We start from the raw sequence: 25887 nt of genomic DNA on the forward strand, positions 1-25887 counted from the left end.
GAAAGTCTTACCTTTCTTCTGCCCTTAAGTTAGGAGTCTCCAGAAGTGTACTTTTGGCTCTCCGAAGGTATTACAGGTTTAGTAGCATCTGCTGATCACCGTTCACATGGTATGAAATTCAAAGAAACAGAGGGATATAGATAAAAATTCTGATTCTTACCCTTAATTTCCATTTAACTGGTTTGCTTCCTTGTAGCCAGCTATCATTACCAGATATGAGTGTATTCTTCTAGAGATACTCTGTGTGTATTCAAACAATATGTATATGTACTTCCCTCTACTTTATTCTACAAAAATTGTATTTACTTCTGTATACCATTTTGTTTATTGTGTTCTATGTAAAGAAGGGAAAAGGACACAGCATTTCATTTTAATGAAATATAAAGCTTTTAATACAAATGTGTAATTCTCATTACTGTCACAATATACTTTGTAAGTATTATTTTCTTTGACAGCTTTGAGTAGAAACTCTTAGTTTTCAGTATTTGATGCTTTTGATGGGAGTTTATTTTTGGGAGTTTTATTGATGCAAGTTGACTTTTTTTTTTTTTTTTTTTGTAGAGTGAGCTCCAGCTGCGTAAAGAAGTAGAGACAAGGCACCAACTGGAACAAATGTTAGGTGATCATCGAGAGCTCATTGATGCTCTTACAGCTGAAATTCTTCTTCTTAGAGAAGAAAATACTGCTACCCAGGTACTTAGAGGAAATTCCAAACTTTTCTTTTTTTTTTTTTTTAATAGATTTTATTTATTTATGAGAGGCACAGAGAGAGAGAGAGAGAGGCAGAGACACAGGCAGAGGGAGAAGCAGGTTCCATGCAGGGAGCCCAATGTGGGACTCGATTCTGGGTCCCCAGAATCATGCCCTGAGCTGAAAGCAGTGCTAAACTGCTGAGCTACCCGGGCTGCCCAATCCCAAACTTTTCTATGTTTAGTAGAATAAACATTTTTAAGAATATATAAGATTCTCCTTTAGTTGTCGTTGGTTAAGTTGTGCTAATGTGATTACTTATCACTTCCTTATTATCATCAATGTTAGCTTTTCCTGAACATTTATTATACTGGAGGTACGATAGTAGAAACTTGGACTACAAATAGTATATAGAATATGTCTACTAAGGGGATCCCTATATCAGCGGTTTAGCGTCTGCCTTTGGCCCAGGGCATGATCCTGGAGTCCTGGGATCGAGTCCCACATCGGGCTCCCTGCATGGAGCCTGCTTCTTCCTCTGCCTGTGTCTCTGCCTCTCTCTCTCTCTCTCTCTGTGTGTGTGTGTGTGTCTCTCATGAATAAATAAATAAAATCTTTGAAAAAAAATATGTCTACTATCATTAAGAAACATACTATTTCTTAGTGGAGCAGAGAGAATCCACATTTAAATGGTAACTACCAATATTATAGTAGTTATCCAAAAATAAATGAATGAAATAAATAAGTGAAATAAATGTTGTGATAGCTACTTTTAACTTCAAAACAGCAGAGGATACCATTTAGGAAGCTTCCTGTAATAATATGCCATTTAAAATTGCTTGCAGTATCTTCATATTTATCAGATAAGTCCTCTTTGCTGCTTGTCTGGATAATTGCTCCCTTTTTTTCTTTTCTTTTTTTTAAACATACACAGTATTATTTCTAGAAACTAATCTTGCTGCCTCAATACTTCATTAAATATTGTTTATTTGTACCCTTTTGGTACTCTCTGGATATTGCTCTCATTGCACTTACACATACATATATGTTTTCAAGACTGAGCTGTTTGAGGGCAGAGATGGTTTTAGTCATCTCTGTTCTCCAGTGATGGTTATTATTACTTTTATTTATCAGTCAAAATACATTGGAAAAGCAATAGTTAGTAGGCAAGTTGTGTTGTATAAACGGACACTAGATATAAGACATGCAATTTTTTATTAATCTATATGGTTCACAAAGCATTTAATTCATCCTTTTAAAGTGTATAATTCAATTGTCTTCAATATATTCAGAGTTATGCACCAGCACAACAATTATCTAATTCCAGAATGTTTTCTTCACCCTAAAGAGAAACCCCAAACTTGTTAGCAGTCGCTCTTCATTCTTTCCTCCCTTTAGCCCCTGGCAATTACAAATCTACTTTGTGTTTTTATAGATATGCTGAATGTGGATATTTCATATAAATGGAATCATGCAATATGTGATCTTTTCTGTCTGATTTCTTTCACTTATCATAAAGTTTTCAGGGCTTAACTATGTTGTAGCATGTGTGAGTACCTCATTCCTTTTTATTGTCCACTAATATTCTGTTATATGGTATATACCTCATTTTATCTATTCATCAATTGATGAATATTTGAGTTGTTTCTGCCTTTTTGCGTATTATGAATGAATGATGCTGTTATGAATACTCATGTACAAGTATTTGTATGAACATAGGCTTTCAATTCTCTTAGGGAGATGAGCAGTTTTAAAATGTACTAATTGTCCCAACAACTATTGATTTGGGCCTGGCACTGTTCTTGGTGTAGAAGATACAGTAGTGAACAAAGAAGAAATCTTTGGCCTCATGGAGCTTATATTCTAAATAAACTCTAAAAAAAAAAAAAAAAGTGAAGTACATTGTTTAGATGGTGATATGTACTGTAAAGAATAAAGTGGGTAAGAGACTTAGGAAGTACGTAGGGTGGGGAATTGTAATTGTAATTGGGATGGGCCATGCCTGTTTGAGGAGGAGACATTTGAGCCAAGCCCTGAAGAAGGTGAGGAAGTGAGTGTGCAGAGAGCTAAGAGAAGAGCAGTGCAGGCAGAACAGCAGGTGCAAAGGTCTTGAAGTAGGAGCGTGGCTGTTGAGCTCAAAAACCACTGTATTAGAATGTGGGAGAGGGAGAAGAGTGGTAGACAAGAGCCGATAGATAAGTCGGGTCATTGGGCTTACAGGCTGGGGAAGGATTTCAGCTTTAATACTGGATGAGAAGGGAGACCACCAAAGGGTTTTGAGGAGAGAAGAGATGTGATGTGATTTAGGTGGTGGCTGTGTGGAGACTAGATCAGAGATCACCTCCCTTTCTCAGTTCATGGTGCCTTTAGTATCTCAAGACGCCTCTAGGCCAAAAGAAATACCTAATGGTTTTGTTTATTAAGTAGTTAGGTTCAAATGACTTAGTTAAGTATTTAAGTCTTAACAACTTAAATGATGTTTGAAAATACCAAAATATCAATATTGATAGAAAAAGTTCATCTTTATTCATGATTAAATAATTATTATTAATGGGATATGTATCGCTGTTGTGTACTGTATAGCTTCTCAAAGATTGGAATCAGAGAGGTAAAATAGCAGAGGAGTCAGGCTACCCTGAGCTTGCCTCCTCCCTTGAACTCAGCTAGATAAATATCAAATCATTCTGAACACCTAAGAAATTGATTAGAACTTAGAGAGCAAAGGTCGTTCTTAGAAGAATGACCTGTGTAAAGTAGGAACTGCAGAGTTTATTCGTGGAAGGAATGAGCCTGTGTGTGCTCAAAGGAGGGAGCCCTGACTACAGGGCCTGTAGAAAAAGAGAAGGAGGAGAGAGGGAAATGGGGCTGGGGTGGAGGGTGGGGGAGAAAAAGAGTGAAAACACATGCAGGAGACTGCACAAGAAACCTATTCTGCAAAACCATTGATAGAGAGAAAGGAGAAGGTTATAGTACTGCCAGTTTTCTATAAATAGCAGAGCACAGATTCTGAAGTTTCAGAGGTCTGAGACATTGCAGATTTGTGCCTGGGGAGCTGACCAGTGCTCTGATGGGAGAGCAGAGCTGAGCCCCAGCAGTGGACAGTCTGAGGATCCCCAGTGTCACATGGGGAGAAATGGTTCCCCTGCCTGGAGTGCATTTAGTAAGGTGATAGGGCCTTTCCATGGGTACATGACCCTGTGGGCACCATGGAGCTGTCTCACTCACTAGTATAGGTCAAAGAGCTTGAGGCCAGCTTTGTATTGCAGTTTACCATAAACTCCCAACCGCTGCAGTCAGGCAGCTGTCTTCTGGGATAAGCGGGCACTGGCCACAGTGCAAGGAGACCCTCCCCCAGAACCTTGGTGCCTGTTTGTGCTTTGGGGGTCTCTGAAGTGTGGGCTTTTAAGACCCAGCTGAGCCTAAGATAAGCTGTGAACTACCTCAAACTGATTGGTTCACTGATACCTGCCTGACAGCAGCGTGTTCTTCAAAAATTTTAAATGTCCTTTGGTGCCCTTGTGAGTTCACTATAGTGCCCCAAGGTGCTTCAGGCTTTTTTGGGAACAGGCTATAACTAGACCCTAGGTAGTCAAACACAGAAGCAGAGTGTTATACACAAGAGTTATTCAAATAATTCAGGTGAGACATGGCAGCCTGGTCTATCTAGGTTGGAAGTGGGATAAGTTGTGAAAAGTGACCAAATTATGAGTATGTTTTGAAGGCAAGTAGTAGGATTTGCTGATGGTTGGATATGGGGCTAAGGAGAGGATGTGAGAAGAGTCAAGAACTCTTGATTCCAGAGTTACAGACTGAGCATTTAGAAGGATGGAGTTGAGCATTTAGAAGGGTAGAGTTGCTGTTAATGAGGCGGGGATGTTCAGTTTGGTTTTATACATGTTAAATTTGAGAAGCTTATATGTGAGTTCTAGATGGAGATGCTGAGTGGGCACTGGAGATGAAGTGTGGAATTTGGGAAAAAATTTGGACTGATATGAAATTGTATAGTACACTTCATTTAGTAGTCCCACTAATAATTCTTCTGACTTCTGATATCTGTGTTTTTATCAAATGCCTGTACATTTTGGATAAATATATGCATATATATATACATACATATATATATGTGTGTATGTATGTGTGTATAATATTTCCCATCTCTGTGTAGATAATTTTTGTTAACATTATTTATATACATTACATGAATTCTTATAGGGTCATGTTTATCAGTTTAAATGCCTGTATAATATTCTGTTAAATTTCCTCTGCTTGATATACCTGTCTCTTGAGGTAGCTTGAATCACTTGATATCATTTATATAAAGAGGTTTTACAGATCAAAAGCTGTAAAGAGGTTAATTCTTATTGTTGTAGCAGTGTATTTATTAATTAATAATATTCCATTATACATTTACCCATTCCTCTGTCCTAGGACTTTTAAAACATTTATGATTATGTGTTCTTACAAATGCGCTATTCTATTTGAATGAAAGTCCAAAGTTCTAGAGTAAAGTAATGATATAGTTGTACATGTCTAGGTGATGGTCTGATGTCTGATATGCCAATGATGTTATTTCATTCTTTTTTCTCCAGGCAAGACTTCAGCAGTACATGGTCACAACAGATGAGCAGCTTATATCACTCACACATGCCATGAAGAACTGTCCTGTGATAAAAAGCAACAAAGAAAGTCAGACATCAGAAAGGGGATCCACGAGTAGGAAAATTATAGATAATCTAGGTAAGCGTGGTCTTATTATCCCAGGTTGGTATTAAAACACAGAGTAAACAAAACTATAAAATTATATATTATTGGTCATGTATACATATATAATGTCAGTGTGACAATTGCCATCACTATTTCCAGCTAAGATTTATGGGGTATCTGCTCTTTGCCAGGCATTTGTGAAGTGTTTTATGTGTATTATCTCATTTAGTCCTCATAATAGTCTTACGAGGTAAGTATCATTGTTATCTCTACTTTCTCAAAGAGAAAACCAAGGCTTAGCAAGATCACACGACTAGAAAATAGCAGAATTTGCTTTCTAGAGCAGTGGGGCTTTAATGCCAGCACTTTCACCAGGTTCAGGAGGAGTGGAGATGGTCTCGGAAACAAAAAGAAATATTGAGTTTTAGAAATTCGTAACTTCTGTTCATTTGTGATGATGTTTGGAAAGCCTTTCTTCATGTACCATCATATGCCAGAGCCTGAATAGGACATTTAGGCTTCACCATGTTTTTTGCTTCTAAGTAATACTTTGATGAATGTCTATGTGTGGCAAGTATTTTATGCACTTTAAGAGTGTTTTCTCAGGAGGGATTCTAAGAAGTGGCTGACGAAAATTTAAGTTACATGAGAGAAACTCACTGGCCAGTGCAGGTCTCAAGGACTGAAGGCTGTCAGTGCTTTTCTCAAAAAAAAAACCAGCTTCCTCTTCCCTGTGCTGGGCCCTTGGGAGCCTTGCCTGTGAGTGACAGCTAATGGAGGCGAGGGCCTCGGAAGTGAAGGCTCTAGAGTCCGTGTGATTTTGCTTTCTGTGGAACTGCACATCAGTGTAAATACCTGCAGTGTGTCCACACTTTAAGTGCTGATAGCCTCTCTCTTCTTCAGAGGGTCCCGTTGTAAATGCTAATGTCTCCGTGCCATTGGTGTTCAGAGGGGAAGAAGTGGCGGAATTTGCACAGGAAGACTTGCCAGTTAAACTGTCTCAGGTGCCAGTTCCCCCGGACAACGTGACTCTGACTAACAGTTTTCCAGCACATGTATTTGAGCCCGCCGTGCTGTTAACACCACCCAGGCAGAAGAGCAGCTCCGGATTCTCCCCCTTGCAGGACGGTAAGCAGGCTTCTTCTCAAATTGTGTGGCTGTTGTTTTATGCTTGTATGTATGTATCAGGTTGTGTCCATTGTTTCCCAATAAGTAGAATTCTCGAAGATACTGAAGCCAAAAGAGAATTTTTCAGGGTTGTTTATATCACGGGTGTTATCCTATGGTGAAATTTCATTATGTATCTCTTCTGTTAGACATTGTAAATATTAAATCAGATCAAAGGATCAAAGGCCTCGGCATTAAAATGTGGAGTAAGGGAAATTCTTTTCTCCCTATGGTCCAGGAGTGTAGGAAAGGGTAAGAAATGAGGAGATTATAGTCCAGAGAGTAATGAAAGCTTCACCAAGGAAAGGTAAGAACTTGACTTTAAGGATTTTGTAAATCAGATCTGGTTGTTAACCTCTTTCTCCTTGAAACTTTTTAGCTTAGTCAGTTGAGGTAAGTTTATAATGAAAGTTGATAGACAAAAAGAGCTTTAGGGTTGCTCTTTGTAGGACACAGAGTTTAAAATAAAATTTTGAAAATTTATTGTTAATCCTTGGCTCGGCGATTTTTAACTTGGGGGCTAATGGATGGCCTTCAGAAGTACCATGGAATGCTTTATTGTTTGGAAAATTGTGTTTATTTGTCCACCTATGAATTTTTCTGGACCTATATAGCCTTTTTTTTTTTTCATTTTCAAAACAGTTCTTCAATCAAAAAACTACCTTAGACTCTCTCTTCCAGTGTTTTTAGGAAAATGTTATTCAGTCCTGATTTGCATACATTTTTCTTTCTTTCTTTTTTTTTTTTTTTTAAGATTTTATGTATTTATTCATGGGAGACACAGAGAGACAGAGACATAGGCAGAGGGAGAAGCAGGCTCCCTGTGGGGTGCCTGATGCAGGACTCCATCCCAGGATCCCGGGATCACGACCTGAGTCAAAGGCAGACGCTCAACCACTGAGCCACCCAGGTGCCCCACCATTTTTATTTCTTTAAATAGTGTACATTCTCACATAGGGAAACAGAATAATAAGTTTTATTGTCATTGGAACTTACAAATTTGGTCAGATTTTCTATATCTGCTTTTCAATAAAGGACATGAAGAGGCCGTAAGGATTAAAGAAAATGACAAGTCCTTGTCATTATAAAATTTGTTTTGGCATTTATTATATGATTATAAAGTCTGAAAGATTTTGTGGTAGGGAGACAGTGCTGGGCTGAGGGTCAGAAGTGCTAGAATGCTGGCCCATTTAATGACTAGCGGGGAGGCGGAGCTAAGACCCTTACCTTCTCTGCATTCATTTTCCTAGCTCCAAAATGACTCTGGCTAGATTTAGGATTATATGACTTCAGTTCTGATTTCTATTCAGGTTAGATTTTCATTTCTTAAAGTAATCTTTCAAATGTTTACGTAGTATTAATAAACTTGCCTAATGATTTCTTTGAGATATTATAAATTATTTTCCACTGGTGATAGTAAGAGAGCTTGAAGTTCTTTTTATTTTCTTAAGTGCTAGGCACGGAGCCCAACATGGGGCTTGAACTCCTTAAGACCTGAGCTGAGATCAAGAATTGAATGCTTAACCAACTGAGCCACCCATGGGTCCCCCTCCCTTAAGTTCTTTTAAGGAAACAATTACCATAAATATTCTTACTCTGATTACAAGTAGACTATATGTTCACTAAAACAAATTATTTGGGGACTGTTATAGACAACCCTTTGTTAGCAAGTTTGCAATGAAAATAATTCCACACGTTTCTTTTAGAGTGTGCAGATAGAACAACCTTCGAATGTGTATTCTTAATTGGTGAAGTTTTATCATCGTATTTTTAACATTTTATTTATTTATTTATTTTTCAAGTTCACATCTTTGGTCTTCTCAGCTCTGTTTTTTTTTTTTTTTTTTAATTAATTTTTATTGGTGTTCAATTTACCAACATACAGGAAAACACCCAGTGCCCATCCCGTCAAGTGTCCACCTCAGTGCCCGTCACCCATTCCCCTCCAACACCCGCCCTCCTCCCCTTCCACCACCCCTAGTTCGTTTCCCCGAGTTAGGAGTCTTTATGTTCTGTCTCCCTTCCTGATATTTCCCAACATTTCTTTTCCCTTCCTTTATATTCCCTTTCACTATTATTCATATTCCCCAAATGAATGAGAACATACACTGTTTGTCCTTCTCCGATTGACTTATTTCACTCAGCATAATACCCTCCAGTTCCATCCACGTTGAAGCAAATGGTGGGTATTTGTCGTTTCTAATTGCTGAGTAATATTCCATTGTATACATAGACCACAGCTTCTTTATCCATTCATCTTTCGATGGACACCGAGGCTCCTTCCACAGTTTGGCTATTGTGGCCATTGCTGATAGAAACATCGGGGTGCAGGTGTCCCAACGTTTCATTGCATCTGAATCTTTGGGGTAAATCCCCAACAGTGCAATTGCTGGGTCGTAGAGCAGGCAGGAAACAACAAATGTTGGAGAGGATGCGGAGAAAAGGGAACCCTCTTACACTGTTGGTGGGAATGTGAACTGGTGCAGCCACTCTGGAAAACTGTGTGGAGGTTCCTCAAAGAGTTAAAAAAAAAAAAACATTTTATTTAGAATGCTCACATATAAAGAATTGTTCAGTTAAGCTGAACATGTAGATAAAGGTGGGAGATACATAGGGCTCTTTATCAGCATTTAGTTATGCTCTAGAACAACTCTGTCCAATAGAACTTTCTGTGATCATGAAAATGTTCTATGCTCCATTCAGTCTTATAGCCAGTAGCATCAAGGGGCACTTGAAATGAGGCTAATGTGACTGAAGAACTGAATTATTGATTTCATTTAACTTGAATTAATTTGCATTTGAATTTGAATAGCTGCGTATAGCCAGAGGCTGTCATAATGGACAGCATTGCTCTAGAATTTCCTATGATAGATCATTTCCTGTAGCTACTAATTGACTTCTTACTTTTATAGCCATACTTTTTGAAAGAGTAGTTTATATATGCTGTTTCCATTTTCTTATCTCTTATTCATTTCATTTTCAAGTGTCAATTGTAATTTATATTTTCATGTGGTTAAAAAAAGCCGCATACAAAGGTCTCTTCCTCTTTCATCTTTAGACCTGCCCTAAGAGAGAAGCATTTTTTCGCAATTTGATTTCTGCTTCTCTTGTGGTGGTCTCCATAATTGACATAAAATATTTTTTATATTTTTTCTTAAATGTCAGCTTTACACAATAATTATAGACTGTCCTTTATTAAATAAGAAGGTTTAATTAACATTAACTCCTACTTCCCTTCTCTATCTAATTTGGATGATTATATTTTAATTTTTAATTCTTCTGTTGCTTAACTTTGTGACTTCAAATACTTTCTCTTCTTTGTTAACTTGATGCAGCATCTCCAGGCTTGCCGCTGGGAAAGATGGGGATACCAGCTCTGCTTTCCTTTGCTTCCACTTCCCACCTTCAGTCAGCCTGTCTTTCCTTTTACCAGATCCAGTTGGGTGACATTACATTGTTCCACTACCACAATAGTGTCTTCTGTGTCTTGTCTAGAGATGGATACTGAAAATTGCAAACAAATGACTGCTTTTTGTTTCTCGATCTATTATTATCAGCTTTGTGCCATAGGAAGGAAAAAGTTCTCAGTATAAAGATCAAAGTGAATTTCCTTTATTTCACTTGGTCAGTTGCTCTCTTATTTTATACTGACTTTCTCCTTCAGTTTTTGTTTTGCTTAGAGTTTCAAATTGCTTTTACCCTCTTGTTTACTACATAAGAGTGATGTGCTTTTACTCTCTTGTTTACACATGAATAATATCTTTTGGTCCTTTAGTTATACAGTCCGTGGCATGGAATCCACCTTCCTTCCAGAGATACCTTCCCAAAGCTCTTGACCCCTGCTCCAGTCTACACTGCTCCCTGGGCCCACTGCACACCTCTTATCCTGGGACTTGCTAACGTCACACTCCTGGGTTGTATCTACTATTTCTTGGATCCCATTTTTTCCCTCTTCTTTGATTTTTCTCCCTCAAGTTTCTGAATGAAATCATTAGAATGGGTGTATAGAAGGTAAACCCTAAGTTCTTAAAAATCTGAGAATATTTTTACTTTTCTATTACACTTGGTTGATAATTTGGCTAGATATAGAATTTTGGTCCATAATCTTTTACCCTGTGAAACTAGAGGAATTTTTCTACTGATTTTTAGTATCTGTGTTGCAGTTAAGATATATGGTGTAATCTCTAACTTTTATTTCTTTGTATTTAACGTACTTTTTCTCTGTGGGAGCTTTAGGATTCCTTTATTTTTATTCTGACCTTGCATAGGGTGTATTAAGTATGTCTTTTTTCTCTCCTTGCACTATGAGGCACCAGTGAGATCTTTTGGACTTGAAGGCACATGACTTTCTGCAGTTTTAGAAAGTTGTATATTGACCTTCTGGATCATTTTCTTATATATTTAGTTTTATATCTTCCTTATATTCTGGAAGATTTTTTTCACTTTATATTCGAGCCTGTTTTTTAGATTTTTAAAATTTCACCAAATTATATTTTTAATTTCTAAGCAAGAGCCCTCTCTTATTGTTTGGTTGTCCTGTTTTTATTGATGCTTATTACAAATGCATTATCTTCCAGAAACTCTCTTCTGAGTAACCAGTTAGAATTTTTTTTTTAAGATTTTATTTATTTATTCATGAGAGACACAGGGAGAGGGAGAAGCAGGCTTCCCACAGGGAACCTGATGCGGGGCTCCATCCCAGGACCCCGGGATCACGACCTGAGCCAAAGGCAGACGCTCAACCACTGAGCCACCCAGGTGCCCCCACCGGTTAGAATTTTATTACATATCTTCTGTATCTGAATTTTCCTTTGCTTCTTAGTCTTTTGTTCTGTTTTCCTACCCTGGTTTTTCTCTTTTGTGCTGTTGATTTTCCATATATGTCTGGTGATCCTTTATTGCCCATCATAGTTACGAATAAATGTCTAGAGTGAATGTTACAGATAGTTGGCATAGGTTTTCTTTTCCGTGGTGTAGGTTGGTCTAGGTCTGTTTTCCCAACAGACTTTCCCTTCAGCAGTTGCTTTGTATATATGGACCTGCTCTGTAAACTGCAGGCTTCCTTGTATGGTATGCAAGTAGGATCCAGAGGTTCCACTGGGGCTACCATATTTGCTCTCCCAAGAGCTGAGGTTCTTTTGCTTTTGAGGATGAATGGGGCAAGTAATGAGCACAGCCTGACTGACATAACTATAAAGTAGATGAACTTTCAAGTTATTCTCCAATTTTCAATACTGCTTCTCACTTTCTCCCTCTGTATGGTCAGCTTTGAGCTAGCAGCCTTTCTAGGAAAGACCTAAAAGTCTTTCCCCCAGGAAGACTGACTTTCATCTATAGCGTCCTTGTAATATATACATGTTCTGAACTGTGGCTTCTGTTCAATTTCCTTCTTTCATACACTTTCCCACTTTTAGTCTTCCAGAAATGTGTTGAAATATCTCATTTGCTAATGACTGTCTTCCTAGACAATTATCTTTACTGATGTGGGTTTATTATTTATTTATTTCCTTGTCCGGGAAAGAAGGCAAGTCTGTAGTCTTGAACTAGGAGCTTCTGTCTCCCCAGTTCTTTCACTATTGGGTCATTTTACCTAAACTACTTTGCTAAGGGATCTAATGGCTTCCAGGTTAGTGACTCCAGTGTACTTTTCTTTTGTCTTTGTGTTTCTAGGTCTTACAGAAGTATTATAGATGGTTAACCACTCCCTCTTGGTTTCTTTCATACCACATTCTTATAATATTTCTCTAAGCTATCTGGCTGTTCCATTTCAGTCTGCTTTGCTAGCTTTTCCTCCTTTATACAGCTCTAGATACAGCTCTTCTTCCTCTGTTGGTGTTGGTTTCTTTTCTCATTCTATTCTTTTTCTCTAGATAATCTCAGCTAATTTCATTGCTTCCAGTACTTTCTATATGCCAGTGATTTCCAGTTTTATTAGTCTAGATAACTCTCTTGAGTTTCTGACCCATGAGTCCATCTGCTTGGAGGGATATTTGGATAAATCATCAGGCACTTAAACTTATCCTGTTCAAAATGGAACTACTGATAACATCTCTTCCCCCAAATCTGTTCTTTTCTCCATCTCTGTAAATCGTATCATTACCCACACAGTTGTTTGTGCCATCTTGATCTGTGTGTTTCCTTTACTCCCCACTTCCAGTTCATCACTCCTAGTTCTCTTGCCAAAATTTCTCAAATTTATCTACTTCGCTCCATCCCTATAGCCAACATACCTTCATCAGAGTTATCATCATCTTTCTCCTAGACCACCATGATGGCTTACTGGTCTCCCTACTTCCTTTCTTGGATCTTCCAAGCAACCACAGCATTTAAGAAATATAAACTGGGTCATTGCCAGATCTTCTCCACATTTCATTGCTCATGGATTAAATTATAAAATTCCGAACATGGCTTAAAAAGTTCTGTAAGAAATAGTTTTTGTACACCTCTCCAGTCTCCTTTTTTCCAGTTTTTCCTTGTTGCTGTGTTACACTAAAGTGGCCTCATTTCTTTGCTCTTTCCTATTTTGGGGTGTTCCGTATGCTGTTCTCCCTGCCTGTAATGTTCTTTGCTCTACTTTCTGCCACATTTGTGATCATTTTTAAGTTTTACTTTTTCAGAGGTGCCTTTTCCTCACTATCTTCAGTTTGCATTAGGTATTCATAGTCCCTCCACCCCCAGGATTCCCTGATATGAATTAATACATGTATTAAAATGTTAACTTGGCAGACTTTTTAACAAGGATACTAATAAAGCCTTAAGTAATATAAATGTCTCTGTATTTGATTGTTTGAGGTGGCATTGCTGGTATATTCCCTCCTAAAATAATTTAGGCATTCAGGAGTCAACCCTTCTATTGAAATACATTTCAGACTACCATGATGAGTAATGAGAAGATTGTAGTGCCAATCTGTAGCTAAATGATGCATGTTTATTCTGTTTTAATTTTATCTACAGTATTGAGGAGAACTGTTCAAACTCGTCCTGCCCCACGAATTCCTCCAACTGTTGAAATAATTGAGAAAGAACAAAATTGGGAAAAGAACACCTTACCTACTGGCACAGACAATCAGAATTCAAACGAAGAGAATCACCTCTTCACTCAGAGGTGGAGGGTGTCTCACATGGGGGAAGATGTGGAGAACAAAGCCCAGGCTCCTTTTGTTAACCTTTCACAGCCCTTCTGCAGTTCCCATTCAAACACTCAGCAGGCCAGAGTCCCCGAGTTCTCAGAAGAGCCTCCAGTACTAGGAGACGGGCAGCAGCTTAAAACAAATGAGGCACTAATACAAAGAAAAGACATCTTGACACGAATTGCTGAGTTGACACTGCAGAATTCAGCTATCAAGGCACATCTGAATAATATTATTGAACCAGGAGGAGAGCAAGGGGATGGACTTCGGGAACTAAACAAACAAGAGACAAGTCATGTGAGCAACATGACTACAGTGAGTACCAATGAAGGGCTGATTAGGGACATTTAGGAATTTAAGGACTTTGCTGGAGCACTGTAAGGGCTGAATATGAAGTGATCCTGGATATCTTTGAGGCTGCTACTAGAAGGCTTATGCTTTGTCATGTCCTCATCACAACATAAGGAAAAGTTAGTTATCAGTTATTTACCACATGCAGCAAGAGGACAATAGAAAATGAGGAAAATAGGACACAGGTAAAATGTGGAGGAAAGCTGAAGTAAAGCTGGGAATGAAGTTATAAATATAAAATGTAGAATTAGTATGAGTTGAAAGTCTGCCACACAACTACATTTTAATTGAAAGCATTTTTTACTCTTACAGGGACTCATACAAGAGAATTATGTGTAGCTGGCCCTCAATTCATGAGGAGTTAATTTTTAAGGACACAGAATGCATTTTCCTATAGAAATAATATTTTAAAGGGTTATTAAAGCCATACTTTAATGTACATGTGAATCATCTGGAGATATTGCTAAAATGCAGTTTCTTAGTGAGCAGTTCTGAGATAGTACCTGTGCATTTCTGATAAGTTCCCAGGTGGTGCTGGACTGATATTTAAACTTTGAATAGCAGAAGTCTTCTTATTATAGTGCAGGAATTTTGGAAGTTAAGTAAACTGTAGGCTAACCTGGTAACTTAAATCTTTATTTCCTTTGTGGGGAGAAAAGGGATTCCGAATTCCAACTGGGGAGTGTTTAAATACAGGTTCTCATGCTGGTCCCAGTGATGGGAGAGACTTCCTTTTACCCCTTAGTGAGCCAGAGTGGTTCCTGTCAGGGTTCTAATAGGGAATGGAGCAGTGTTTTAGCAGTGGGAAGGAGCTGAGCAGGTTTATGGGTTAAGGGTTCCAGAGGTGAATGCTTCTATAAAAGGCTTTACCAATGATAGATTGAGGGCTTTCATGAGAAAGTTTAGGAAGGGGTTGGGGATGGGAAATAAGGGCTACCTCTGTCAGCGCAGGGTCATGGGAAATAAGAGCAATATGATGAGTGTGGAGTCACAGAGTAACCTTCAGAAGGGCCTGCTAAGAGAGGAGCCAGGAAGGAGTATTAGGAGTGGGAAGCAGCCATTGGTATAGATGTAAGTACAGATTGCCTTAATTTTGAGTCATTGGAAGCATTTCTGTGTTTGCAGTTTTGACAATTATTTGAAACAGGTAACTAACTCTTGGGTTTGAAAAGGCAACAGAGTTAAAAACTGAGCTTGCCTACTTTTCTAATTAGTATATAGATCAGGCTAGTGAGGACAATCTATTATTAATAGATATTATAATAGATCTATTATAATAGACTGTCCTCACCACTTTTTTTTTTTTTTTTTTGTCCTCACCACTTCTTTGTCATGATCAGAATTACAAAGTGATCTTTAATTTAAACTGTTTTGCTTCTATCTTTTTTTTACTAATGGACATAGGCTACAAATTAGTGATTTCTATTAGGGATTGTTTTTTCCCAAAAGGTCATAAGTATGTAATTCAATGAAAAAATCAAGAATGACACATACATTCCTCTCAGGAATTTTTTTTTTTTTTTTTAATTTATGATAGAGAGAGAGAGAGAGGCAGAGACATAGGCAGAGGGAGAAGCAGGCTCCAGGCACCGGGAGCCCGACGTGGGATTTGATCCCGGGTCTCCAGGATCACGCCGTGGGCCAAAGGCAGGCGCCAAACCGCTGCGCCACCCAGGGATCCCATGGATTTTGTATTATAAGGAATTTTCATATTAAACTTATGTTATATTCCTTGGGTGGCTTTTTTTAACTTTACTTCTCATATTCCTTTCCAGTCATCTTCTTTCTCAAATTAGGTATCTGAGGCCAACCATGGCTTGGGGAAGCTGACCCCTGGTTAAGAAGAATGATAAGATTCCCAGAAATCTTTGCCAAATAACTCATGGTACATGCATGATGATTGGGATGATAGAAGCATCTCTCAAGTACAGCAGATCCTCTTTTGTACATTTCCATTCAAACCACAGATCTATCATTAATAGACCTGTTTCGCTAGCAGTACTGTCTTTGCTCATGTGATCTTTTGTGTACCTCAGCAAACATGAAGAGATGTTTGACATCTCAAAGCAGGAAAGCTTTGTCCCACAGACACTCTCTCTCTGTGGACAGAGGGACTAGAGGGCTTACATGGTACCAGTATCAGGAGGTTTAGTATCCCTTTAGTTGAGTCCTAGTTTTTCCACTAAATGACTTATAGATTTTATTCTTTGCCTATTATTCAAGTATACATATAGTAAGGGATGCGAAGACTAACTAGGTGGCTCTTAGTGGAAGAGTTAATTTTTACAAAAAGTCAAAATTATGTGGATTATTTTTAATGTGGAATTTGTGCCCCCCCCCCCCCCCTTTAGAGTTTTCCAGCAGCACAACCTCTAATACCAAGTAGCATGGAGGAACGGATTGCAGAATTGAATCGACAGAGTATGGAGGCTCGTGGAAAACTCTTGCAGTTAATAGAGCAGCAGAAACTTATTGGTTTGAATCTTTCCTCTCCAACAGTATCACCCATTCCGTCACCTCTCAGAGCATGGACTGGTTGGTCACAAATTAATGATTTCAAAGTCAGATACATGAGAGTTTTCACTTTCTTGATTTTGCAAGTATATATTAAGCTGAAAGAAATCTCAAAGCATATATTTCATTGCTTTCAGTTTTACATAGAAAGAAACAGACCTAAGTCACAGAAGGCCAGTCTCCTGGTAGAAAGCTGTTCCATGGTGCCTGTAGTTAATCTTTGGTGTCTGAGTTCCCAAGTTGCCCAGTGTGTAAATGGAATTCATTACAGTGTATGTTTCACTTAGGACATATGCAGTGGCTGAATATAAAACATTAGAATCAAAATGATAATTTGGAATTTCATCAGCAACAAATTACAAGTTATTTTGTTAAAACCAATTAAAACATTTTCATTTGTGAATTAAACTTTCCATTCTGTTATTACGTATGGAAATGGGAAAACTAGAGGGGATTCTGAGTAATAGAATAGTAACCAAAAAATGATTTGTCATAATATATTTTTTAAAATTTTTATTTATTTATTCATGAGAGACATAGGGAGAGAGACAGAGACACTGGCAGAGGGAGAAGCAGGCTCCATGCAGGGAGCCTGACCTGGGACTGGATCCCGGGTCTCCAGGATCAGGCCCTGGGCTGAAGGCGGTGCTAAACCACTGAGCCACCAGCGCTGCCCTAGTTGTCATAATATTTACATTCAAAAAGGCATTGATGAAATGAAGTAGATCTTAAGTTGTTCTTTGGCAAAAATTGAATTACTAAGACCCTGAAGGAAGAGAGCTGCATGCAGGCTATAGAGAGACTAATTTTGGCCCAGTATAAAAGAAATTTCTAATTGTGAGGAATAGAAAATAATTATATCAGTAAGTGATGTGTTCCCTGAGGTGCTCAAGTGTTGGTGTTTTAGAGGGATTCATCTGTCCTGAGGCTGGTTGAAATAGGCTGTCTTTAAGGTATTTGCCAATAAGACTTTAAAAACATTTTTTATTCCAGTATAATTAACATACAGTGTTATATTAGTTTCAGGTGTACCATATAATGACCCAACAATCCTACACATTACTCAGGGATTACTTAGTGTATTCTTAATCCTCTTTACCTGTTTCACCATCCTCCCACCCACCTCTCCTTTGCCAATAAGACTTTTTCTCTCAGTTACAAATCATTTCTTTTTTGAAACTTCAGACCTAGAAAGCAGACTTTTTTTTGAAAATTACTGGAAAATGACTGATAATGCATTTCCCCAGGGCCCTTTCTCTTTGTTTATCCTAGACTTCTTCAAATGACAGCTTTGTCTGCTATTTTTCATAGTCATGAAGCCTAGAGGCAACTCTGATTAGAATAAATACATTAAATTACCCAATACCTTTGAACATCTATTACCTGCCACACTGCTCTGGGCCCTGGGGAAACTGCTTCGAACAGGACAAATCCCTGTCCAGCATTATAAGATAATGTTAGTGCAGTGAAGAATGTTAGTACAGTGAAGAAGAATAAAGCAAAACACTCTTAAGAATAATTTTGTAATTACATTTAACATCTTCTATTTCAATTGTTCTTTAAGGTTAAAGGTACTTTTATTTCTATTATCTTATTTAGTTTTCCACACACCCTGAAAGTAGACAGAGCTCATATTATAGCTATTTGATACATTAGTAAACTGAGGGAAAAGAAGTTAAGTGATTTGTCTGAAGTTCTAAAGCAAACTGGTAAATTTGCAACCTGTGTTCTTTTCATTCTAGTGTTTATAAGCTATTCCTTTTTAAAAGTAAAATTCTTGGTTTCACGGGTACCATCACGGCTGTGATGACAAAGTTATAAAAAATCATATGCCATGCAAAACCTCTATTGTTTTCTAGGGTAATGGAGTAATATGTTATACAATTAAACATGGTTTCATTACCCACTAAAGCCCTGTAAATCACAGGTGTTTAGTAGCGATTCATAGGAGCCTCTCTGGAACTGCCCAGGATAGACTTTAAGTCTTTGATTAGTAGACAGTAAATATTTCTTAATTGATAACCTACTTGTGAAATATTGAAAATGAACAGTTATACTTGCCAATGGCTATATAAGCTCTTCAGCCAACTTTCCCCTCTTAAGTTAATACCTTTAGGAATCTAATAATAGATTTAGAGGTTTTATTTTACTTTATTTTTTTTTTAAAGATTTTATTTATTTATTCATAGAGGCACACAGAGAGAGAGGCGGAGACACAAGCAGAGGGAGAAGCAGGCTCCATGCAGGGAGCCCGATGTGGGATTCGATCCCGGGTCTCCAGGATCACGCCCTAGGCTGCAGGCGGCGCTAAACCGCTGCGCCACTGGGGCTGCCCAGATTTAGAGGTTTTAAAGTTTAATTGAATGATTTAAGAAATTTTCCTTTTTCTTAAAAACTTAATTTTTTTGAAAATTTTATAAGCTGTTTTTGACAAAAATCTCAAGTTTTTTAGGGCTAGCTCTTAATTTCTGTTTATCACGTCCAGATCTGACATGATACTACTTGTCTGAAGGTTCTGGCTTTCTATGAACTGGCATGCTACTGAATTGACACTAGTAACTAAAGTTTCTTGTCTCACAGTTCATTTTGAAAAAAATTCTTCAAGGGTGTCTGTGGGCCATAATGAAAATATAGAAAGAACCTCCAAATTTATAATGTGAAATTTGCAGTAAAATAGAAATCAAGTTAAATTTTTACTTTTATTTTAATGAAAGATAATGAAACTAATATTTGTTTTTATATTTTAGAAGGAGGAAAGAAGACAATTGAGGTATCTATTCCAGGAGCAGAAGCCCCAGAAAGCTCAAAATGCAGTACTATCTCTCCTACCAGTGGGATAAATACAAGAAGGTAGGGTTACAATGTGAATAGTTACTTAAAGAAATCAAGAATGTGGTATGTTTTATTCTCTTTGTGAAAGTACAGGGTATCTGACTTAGGTTCAGACAGACCCAATTCTGTAGAGAAAGTAATTGGAAAAGAGAATTTCTGGGGAGAAAGATGAGAAGTGAGGGACAGGCTTTAGGTAGAACAGCGTGAGTTGGCTATTGACAACAAAAATAAGATAATAAAACATAGAGCAGTTTATGGGTTATAAAAATACAAGGTAACATATGACAGGGCAGATAAATTGACGAGTGGTATTTTTTCTCTTTGCAGTAAATGAAACTGAAGTTCATTGAGCTAATTGAGTGGTTTGCCTAGAGGGGTCACATGGTTGGGAAATGGTGGCACTGAGGACGGACCTGGCTCTTGAGTCCACACTCTACTCACCACTACACTGCACTGCTGTTCTCAGGCTCTTTACTCTTCCAGCCTGGCTCTTCTCCTACCCCTGCACATGCAGATTTCATCTTTAATGTTAAAAAATGGTGGATATTATCATTATACACTTGTCACAACCCATAGAATGTATAACAAAAGGGAGAACCCTGATGTGAGCTATGAATATTTAATTAATAATGTATCAATATTATCAGTTGTGATAAATGTAGCAGACTGATGCAAGGTGTTAATAATAGGGGAAACTGTGTGGGGGAGGTGAGGCTTATATTAAAGCTCTCTGTACTATATGCTTAGTCTTTTTGTAAGCCTGAAACTACTCTAAAAAAGGAAGTCTATTAATTAAAAAAACAAAACAAAAAACTTCGGTTGGTAAAGATATGTTACAAGTAATTGACCTCATTTGGACCTAACTCAGCCATTCTTTTTCAGGCTCTTGTCAATACTGAGATCTGTCAGTCTTATATAATTTTTGAAGGTTAATGATGGTAGATCACTCTTCCACTCTCTTTTATTTCTCATGAATAGATCATCAGGGGCTACTAGTAATTCTTGTTCTCCATTAAATGCCACCACAGGAAGTGGGCGATTCACACCTGTTAATCCAAGAGCAAAGGTATGTGATAAAATGTAATTGTGAAATATGTGTAGGAGTCAGAAGAGTGGAGGGGAAAGTGGCTGGTTTAGTGATTTCCATTCTAATCAATTATTCTTGTTATCCTAAAGGTGACATAAAATTCTCAGAAGAAAGGAATTTCTAATTCACCTTTCCTAGAAAAAAATATTAAGCCAAATAGTTTCTTTTTTGTTCTGGGATAGCTAAGGAATAAGATAAAATTCAATAGGATTCCATACCCTGGAAATTACTTGTTTCATGCAGAGCATTCCAGTAATGCAGCAGGACATACAGGTGTGCCTTGAAGTAGTAGATAAACTGAGATATTGGTTCCCTCAGTGCTTGCTGTGGCTGTATGAGCCACTTTCCTTGTCACTTTACCCTAGTAAGCTGTATCTGAGTGTGCCACTGGTTAGAGAAGCTGTGGGTAATCAATGTTATATATATTCTTCATGAGTTCTGATTTGCTGTAGATTAGACCAAATAGTAAATGCTTCAGTAAATATTGAATATTTATAACCCAGATTAATTGATAATCTCAGATATCCCAATTATCTAGCAATAGATGATTTGTCTTTTGCGGTTTCTTATATCCTAAACAATTTTTTTTAAAAGATTTATTTATTTGAGAGAGAGAGAGAGAGAGAGAGCACGTGCAAGTGGGGGTAGGAGTAGAGGGAGCCGAGAGAGAACCTCAAGCAGACTCCCTGCTGAGTGCAGAGCCTGACGTGGGGCTTGATCCCACAACCCTGAGATCATGACCTGAGCGGAAATCAAGAGTTGGACACTTAACCAACTGAGCCACCCAGGTGCCCCTGAAAAAGTTTTGAAGTAGATTATTTTATATAATTTGATAGTTTCTGAAATCTAGTAATAAATTTAATTTACTATGATCAAATAGCTTTGTTATTTTAAAAAGTTGTACCTATAATACTAGATTTATCCTTTATTTAAAAATTAAGTTTCCTCTATCCGTAAGGGGATTTGTTGATCAGGGAATCAGTTATTTGGGAATGATTCTTAGAGAATAAAAACTGCCAGTAGCAATTTAATTTCCGGTACCATTTGATGACCTAGGATAATTTTGGTTCTATATACTTGGTCTAAATAATTGTAAACCTTGATTGGCTTATGTTTCTGATTACTTTCTAAATCCATCTTGCATCTTTGTTCAACAGATTGAGAAACAGAACGAAGAAGGCTGGTTTGCTCTTTCTACCCACGTGTCATAAGTAAAGATAGTTGTACAGATTTTATTTTCAGTAGTATATTCTTGAGCTTCCACTCCCTTTTCCCGGCTCCTGCTTTCAAGTTTTCATGTCCTTTTAGATAAAACCTGCAAAGTTCTTGTGACTGAGTACTTAAGAAACAAAGAATAAAGCAATTATTTAAATCTTGGATCTTTTCAAAGAAATTTCCAACAACTAACAATGTATAACATGTTAATAAAATTTTGACTATAGGAAAGTTGAAGTTTTATATTTTAATAACTTCATAAATATTGTAAAATTTTTCTGAGTAAAACATTTTTACTTTGTCATCTTTTTTCAAGTTTTTTTGGCCTCATATATCTTAAATGATGTATTCTATTTTTTTTCTGAAGAACTAAGTCGTTTTGCATATAACATATAGTAAAATGGCATTGAGTCATTAAAGTCTGGTTTTCAGAAAAATTTAACATTCCCTTTGATTTCTTTTTGGGAGGAGGTCACTATTGTCTGGCTTTTTCCATCAAGTGGAATGTACAGCTTTAAAAAGTAGGTGTGGGAGCATTTGCTTATATTTGCTTACGCAGTTCAGAGTGGTGTATATATAATAAAATTCTTCTATAGTCTTTAAATGTGAAAATGTCATCAATAATGGTAGTATATATCAAATAAATAATGATCATAGCTCATTTCTAAATGCAGTAACATTGATTTATTGGTATATTTAGTGTTTGAAACAGAAATGGGTACAAAAGGTTGCTGTCAGCTTTCCAAGCCTTAAATCTACTACACATTCAGGGTAGTTTTCTTCAAGGCACCTGTTTAAAAAAGTATTTTCTTCAAGGCACCTGTTTAAAAAGCAGTTTTAGACAGACAATGGTTTTTATTTTAAAATTGCTTTTTAAATGATCTCTGTCTTTTCACTGTGGGATAGGAATTCTCAACCTGGTATAGTAGGGAGTAGGGCAGGGAAACACATTGAAACTACTTGGGGAATTTTCTCAGACAACACTGTCCCTCCTCCTGCAATTATTCCTATTCTATGGAAGTGTCCTTTGCAACTTTCATTTGCTCCTCTTCATTGTGGTGGCAAAAATAAAATTTTTCTCTGTTATCATTGATTATATTTACATGAAGTCATCTATATTCATTTGCATTATTGCAGATTTTTCCATCTTTATTGCACTTTTTTGAAACTTGGTATTTAATAAATACTATCTCTGTCTGGAATATAAAACCATTTTAATACCATTCCTAATATTATTGACATGTCAAGTTATCTGCTTGGTTTGTGAATACATTCTTTTTTTTAAAAATTTTTTGAAGTTTTTATTTAAATTCCAGCTAGTTAGCATGCAATGTAATATTAGTTTTCAGGTATACAATATAGTGATTCAGCATGTACCTACATCACCAGGTCCTCCTCACAAGTGTGCTCCTTAATCCCTATTACCTATCTCATCATCCCCCCACCCACCTCCATGCTGATAACCATCATTTCGTTCCCTGAAGTTAAGAATATGTTTCTTGGTTTGTATCTTTCTTTTTTCTCTTTGCTCGTTTGTTTTGTTTCTTAAATTCCACGTGTGAGTGAGATCATGTGGTATTTGTCTTTGACTGGCTGACTTGGCTTAGCATACTATTCTCTAGTTCCATCCATGTTATTGCAAATGGCAAGATTTTGTGTGAATGCGTCCTTTGGACTTATCTTTTTCTTAATATTCAGTTGGTTGGCCCTTTCCTTTTTTCCCCTTATATTCCTTTAAACTTTAAAAGCAATGATTCTCAACTTTGAGAGCATTGAAAAAGACCAAACTGTTTACTTGGGGAGTGAGCCCTTGACATGACATTTTAAAAAGCTGCTTAAGGTGGTTTAATGTGCAGCCAGAATTGAGAACCAGTGCTCACTGGCAACCTGTGGAACTGATAATTTAAATATCCATCCTGCTAATATTTGTTTTTGTTGATAAGCTTCAAAAGTAGATTTAAAAAACTTCAAGAATAATAGATAGAGAGAAAAGAGCTTGCTATCTTAGGCTTTCTAAAGCAGTGCTTCTTAGCTTTGGCTGCCATTAGACTCACATAGGGACCTTCTAAAGTTCCCGTAGCCCAAGTCTCACTCCAGACCAGGTAACTTAAGACTCTGGAGGCAGGGCATTATACATCAGCATTTTAAGAAACCTCCTCAGATGATTCCAGTACATCTACTCAGATGACTCCATCATTTAAGTTAGCGAAGCCTGGGAAACATTATGAAGATATTTATCATCCCCAAATCATAAATTGTGCATGTTGGGTTTTAATTACACTACTTTGGGCCCTCCTTATCAGCATTCAGAGCCAACTGCACCAGTGGGTCTCAAAGTATGATGAACTCTGACCAGCAGTGTCAGGATCACCAGGGTACTTGTTAGAAATGAAAATTCATGGGCCCTACCCTAGATCCATTGATCAGAAACTCTGGTGTCTGTTTTAATAAGCCCCTCATGTGATTCTGATGCATGCTCCAGATATAGCATTGCAGAGGGGTGAACTCTGCTATATTTGATGATATACTACGTTCGTATTCACTTTCCCAGTTCAAACTCAGATTACTTGTATTTCTTGTGTTTAGACTCAAGATTTTGGGTAGCATAGGACTTCTCCAAAATGCCCTAGGGGTGCCTGGGTGGCTCAGTCTGTTAAGCAACTGCCTTCAGCTCAGGTCACAATCCCAGGGTCCTGGGATTGAGCCTGTCCTGGGGCTCCCTGCTCAGCAGGGAGCCTGCTTCTCTCTCTCTCTCTCTCTCTGCCTCTCCCCCTGCTTGTGTTCTCCTTCTCTCTTTCTCAAGTAAATAAATAAAATCTTTGAAAAATAGTAAAATTTTAAAAATTCCCCAGGAAACTGCTAATCACTTGCTAAACTTTAATAAAATTGGCAGTTTTCCATATTTACTGCTTGGGAGAGAAACTACAGTGATGATCAGATCCACAGTTAATGATACAATTATTCCTGTGCTGTATAGGGAGACCATTTAAGTTAGCAAAATTTAATAATTTACAGTGCCAGGCACTGTTTTAGCTACTTTTCATGAGTTTATGACACCTTTATGAGGTAGATACTATTCTCCTTTTGCAGGTGAAGAAACTGAGGTACAAGGAGGTAAGTATCCTCTCTAAGTCACACAACTTGGGCATGGGGGCCCTGGGATGGGACATAGGAAGTCTTTTTACAAAGGCTGCACTATGCTGCTCTCTTACAGTGAGCATGGTATGGAAGCACCATAATTATAACAGCAATCTCTATTGAGCCACAGCTGTGGTGGGCACTGTGCTGAGCTGAAGTATTCCCAATATCTCATTAAGGTCTCACAGTAAAACAGACATGTTTGAATGCCACCCACTTCCCTTTTCTAGATGAGGAAATTGAGCTCTGGTAGTGAAATAATTTGCTTAATGTCAGAGTATATGAGGTAAAGCCAGGACTCAAAGCTCTCTTTTTTAGAGAGCATGTGAGTGGGGGAGGTATAGGTGGGGGCTAGAGGGGGAGAGAAGGAGAGAATTTTTTTTTTTTTTAAGATTTTATTTATTCATAAGAGACACCCAGAGAAAGAGAGCGAGAGGTAGAGACACAGGCAGAGGGAGAAGCAGGCTCCATGCAGGGAGTCCAACGTGGGATTCAATCCCGGGTCTCCAGGATCACGCCCTGCACTGAAGGCAGGCGCTCAACCGCTGAGCCACCCAGGGATCCCAGGAGAGAGAATCTTAAGCAGACTCCATGGGGCTTGATCCCATGACCTTGAGATCATGACCTGAGCCGAAAGCAAGAGTCAGATGCTTAACAGGCTGAGTCACCCAGGTGCCCCTCTTTAAAAAATAATTGTTGAACTCTTCCTAACTTAGAAAAAAATAGTTGGTTTAGTACAGTGGCTATGGCTGCAAGCACATTAATCAGCTTGGATTCAAATGCCATTTTTGCCATTTGGGCTGTGTCCCTGGGTAAATTAATTATTTTTCACATTTGAGAGTCAGACATGTTATGTAAAAATGTTAAGAACAAGACCTAACTCACAAAAAGCATTCAGTAATGATGACTGCCAGTTTTTTGGTGTGCGAATAAATACACTATTTCCTCTGTGTTTTTTGAGATATTATGTAGTGAATTTTTTGTGGTTTTCTCAGATTAACACTTGGACCCAATGCTTTAAATTTAGAGGTACTTCACCTGAAGATGTTTGGAAGTGAA

The 25887-nt window shown here is 37.8% G+C and overlaps 1 protein-coding gene across 12 annotated transcripts in view; it reads left to right on the forward strand.

Annotated features, from left to right (window-relative positions):
• Positions 1–22886, forward strand: part of SPICE1 (spindle and centriole associated protein 1) — a 58809-nt gene extending 35923 nt beyond the window's left edge. For 10 of the 12 annotated variants that reach the window (XM_041764285.1, XM_041764200.1, XM_041764209.1 and 7 more), the window contains 8 exons: positions 562–693; positions 5280–5427; positions 6298–6522; positions 13516–14006; positions 16394–16577; positions 19304–19406; positions 20367–20454; positions 21633–22885. In XM_041764285.1, coding sequence (XP_041620219.1) covers positions 562–693; positions 5280–5427; positions 6298–6522; positions 13516–14006; positions 16394–16577; positions 19304–19406; positions 20367–20454; positions 21633–21686 — 1425 coding nt within the window. In that variant the 3' untranslated portion in view covers positions 21687–22885. Of the gene's footprint in view, positions 1–561; positions 694–5279; positions 5428–6297; positions 6523–13515; positions 14007–16393; positions 16578–19303; positions 19407–19715; positions 20455–21632 lie in introns of all 12 variants that reach the window. The other 2 variants (XR_005989105.1, XM_041764270.1) reach the window with 2 other exon arrangements.
• Positions 22887–25887: the final 3001 nt, after the last annotated feature.

Source organism: Vulpes lagopus, chromosome 1 (assembly GCF_018345385.1).
Source record: "Vulpes lagopus strain Blue_001 chromosome 1, ASM1834538v1, whole genome shotgun sequence".
Taxonomy (NCBI): domain Eukaryota; kingdom Metazoa; phylum Chordata; class Mammalia; order Carnivora; family Canidae; genus Vulpes; species Vulpes lagopus.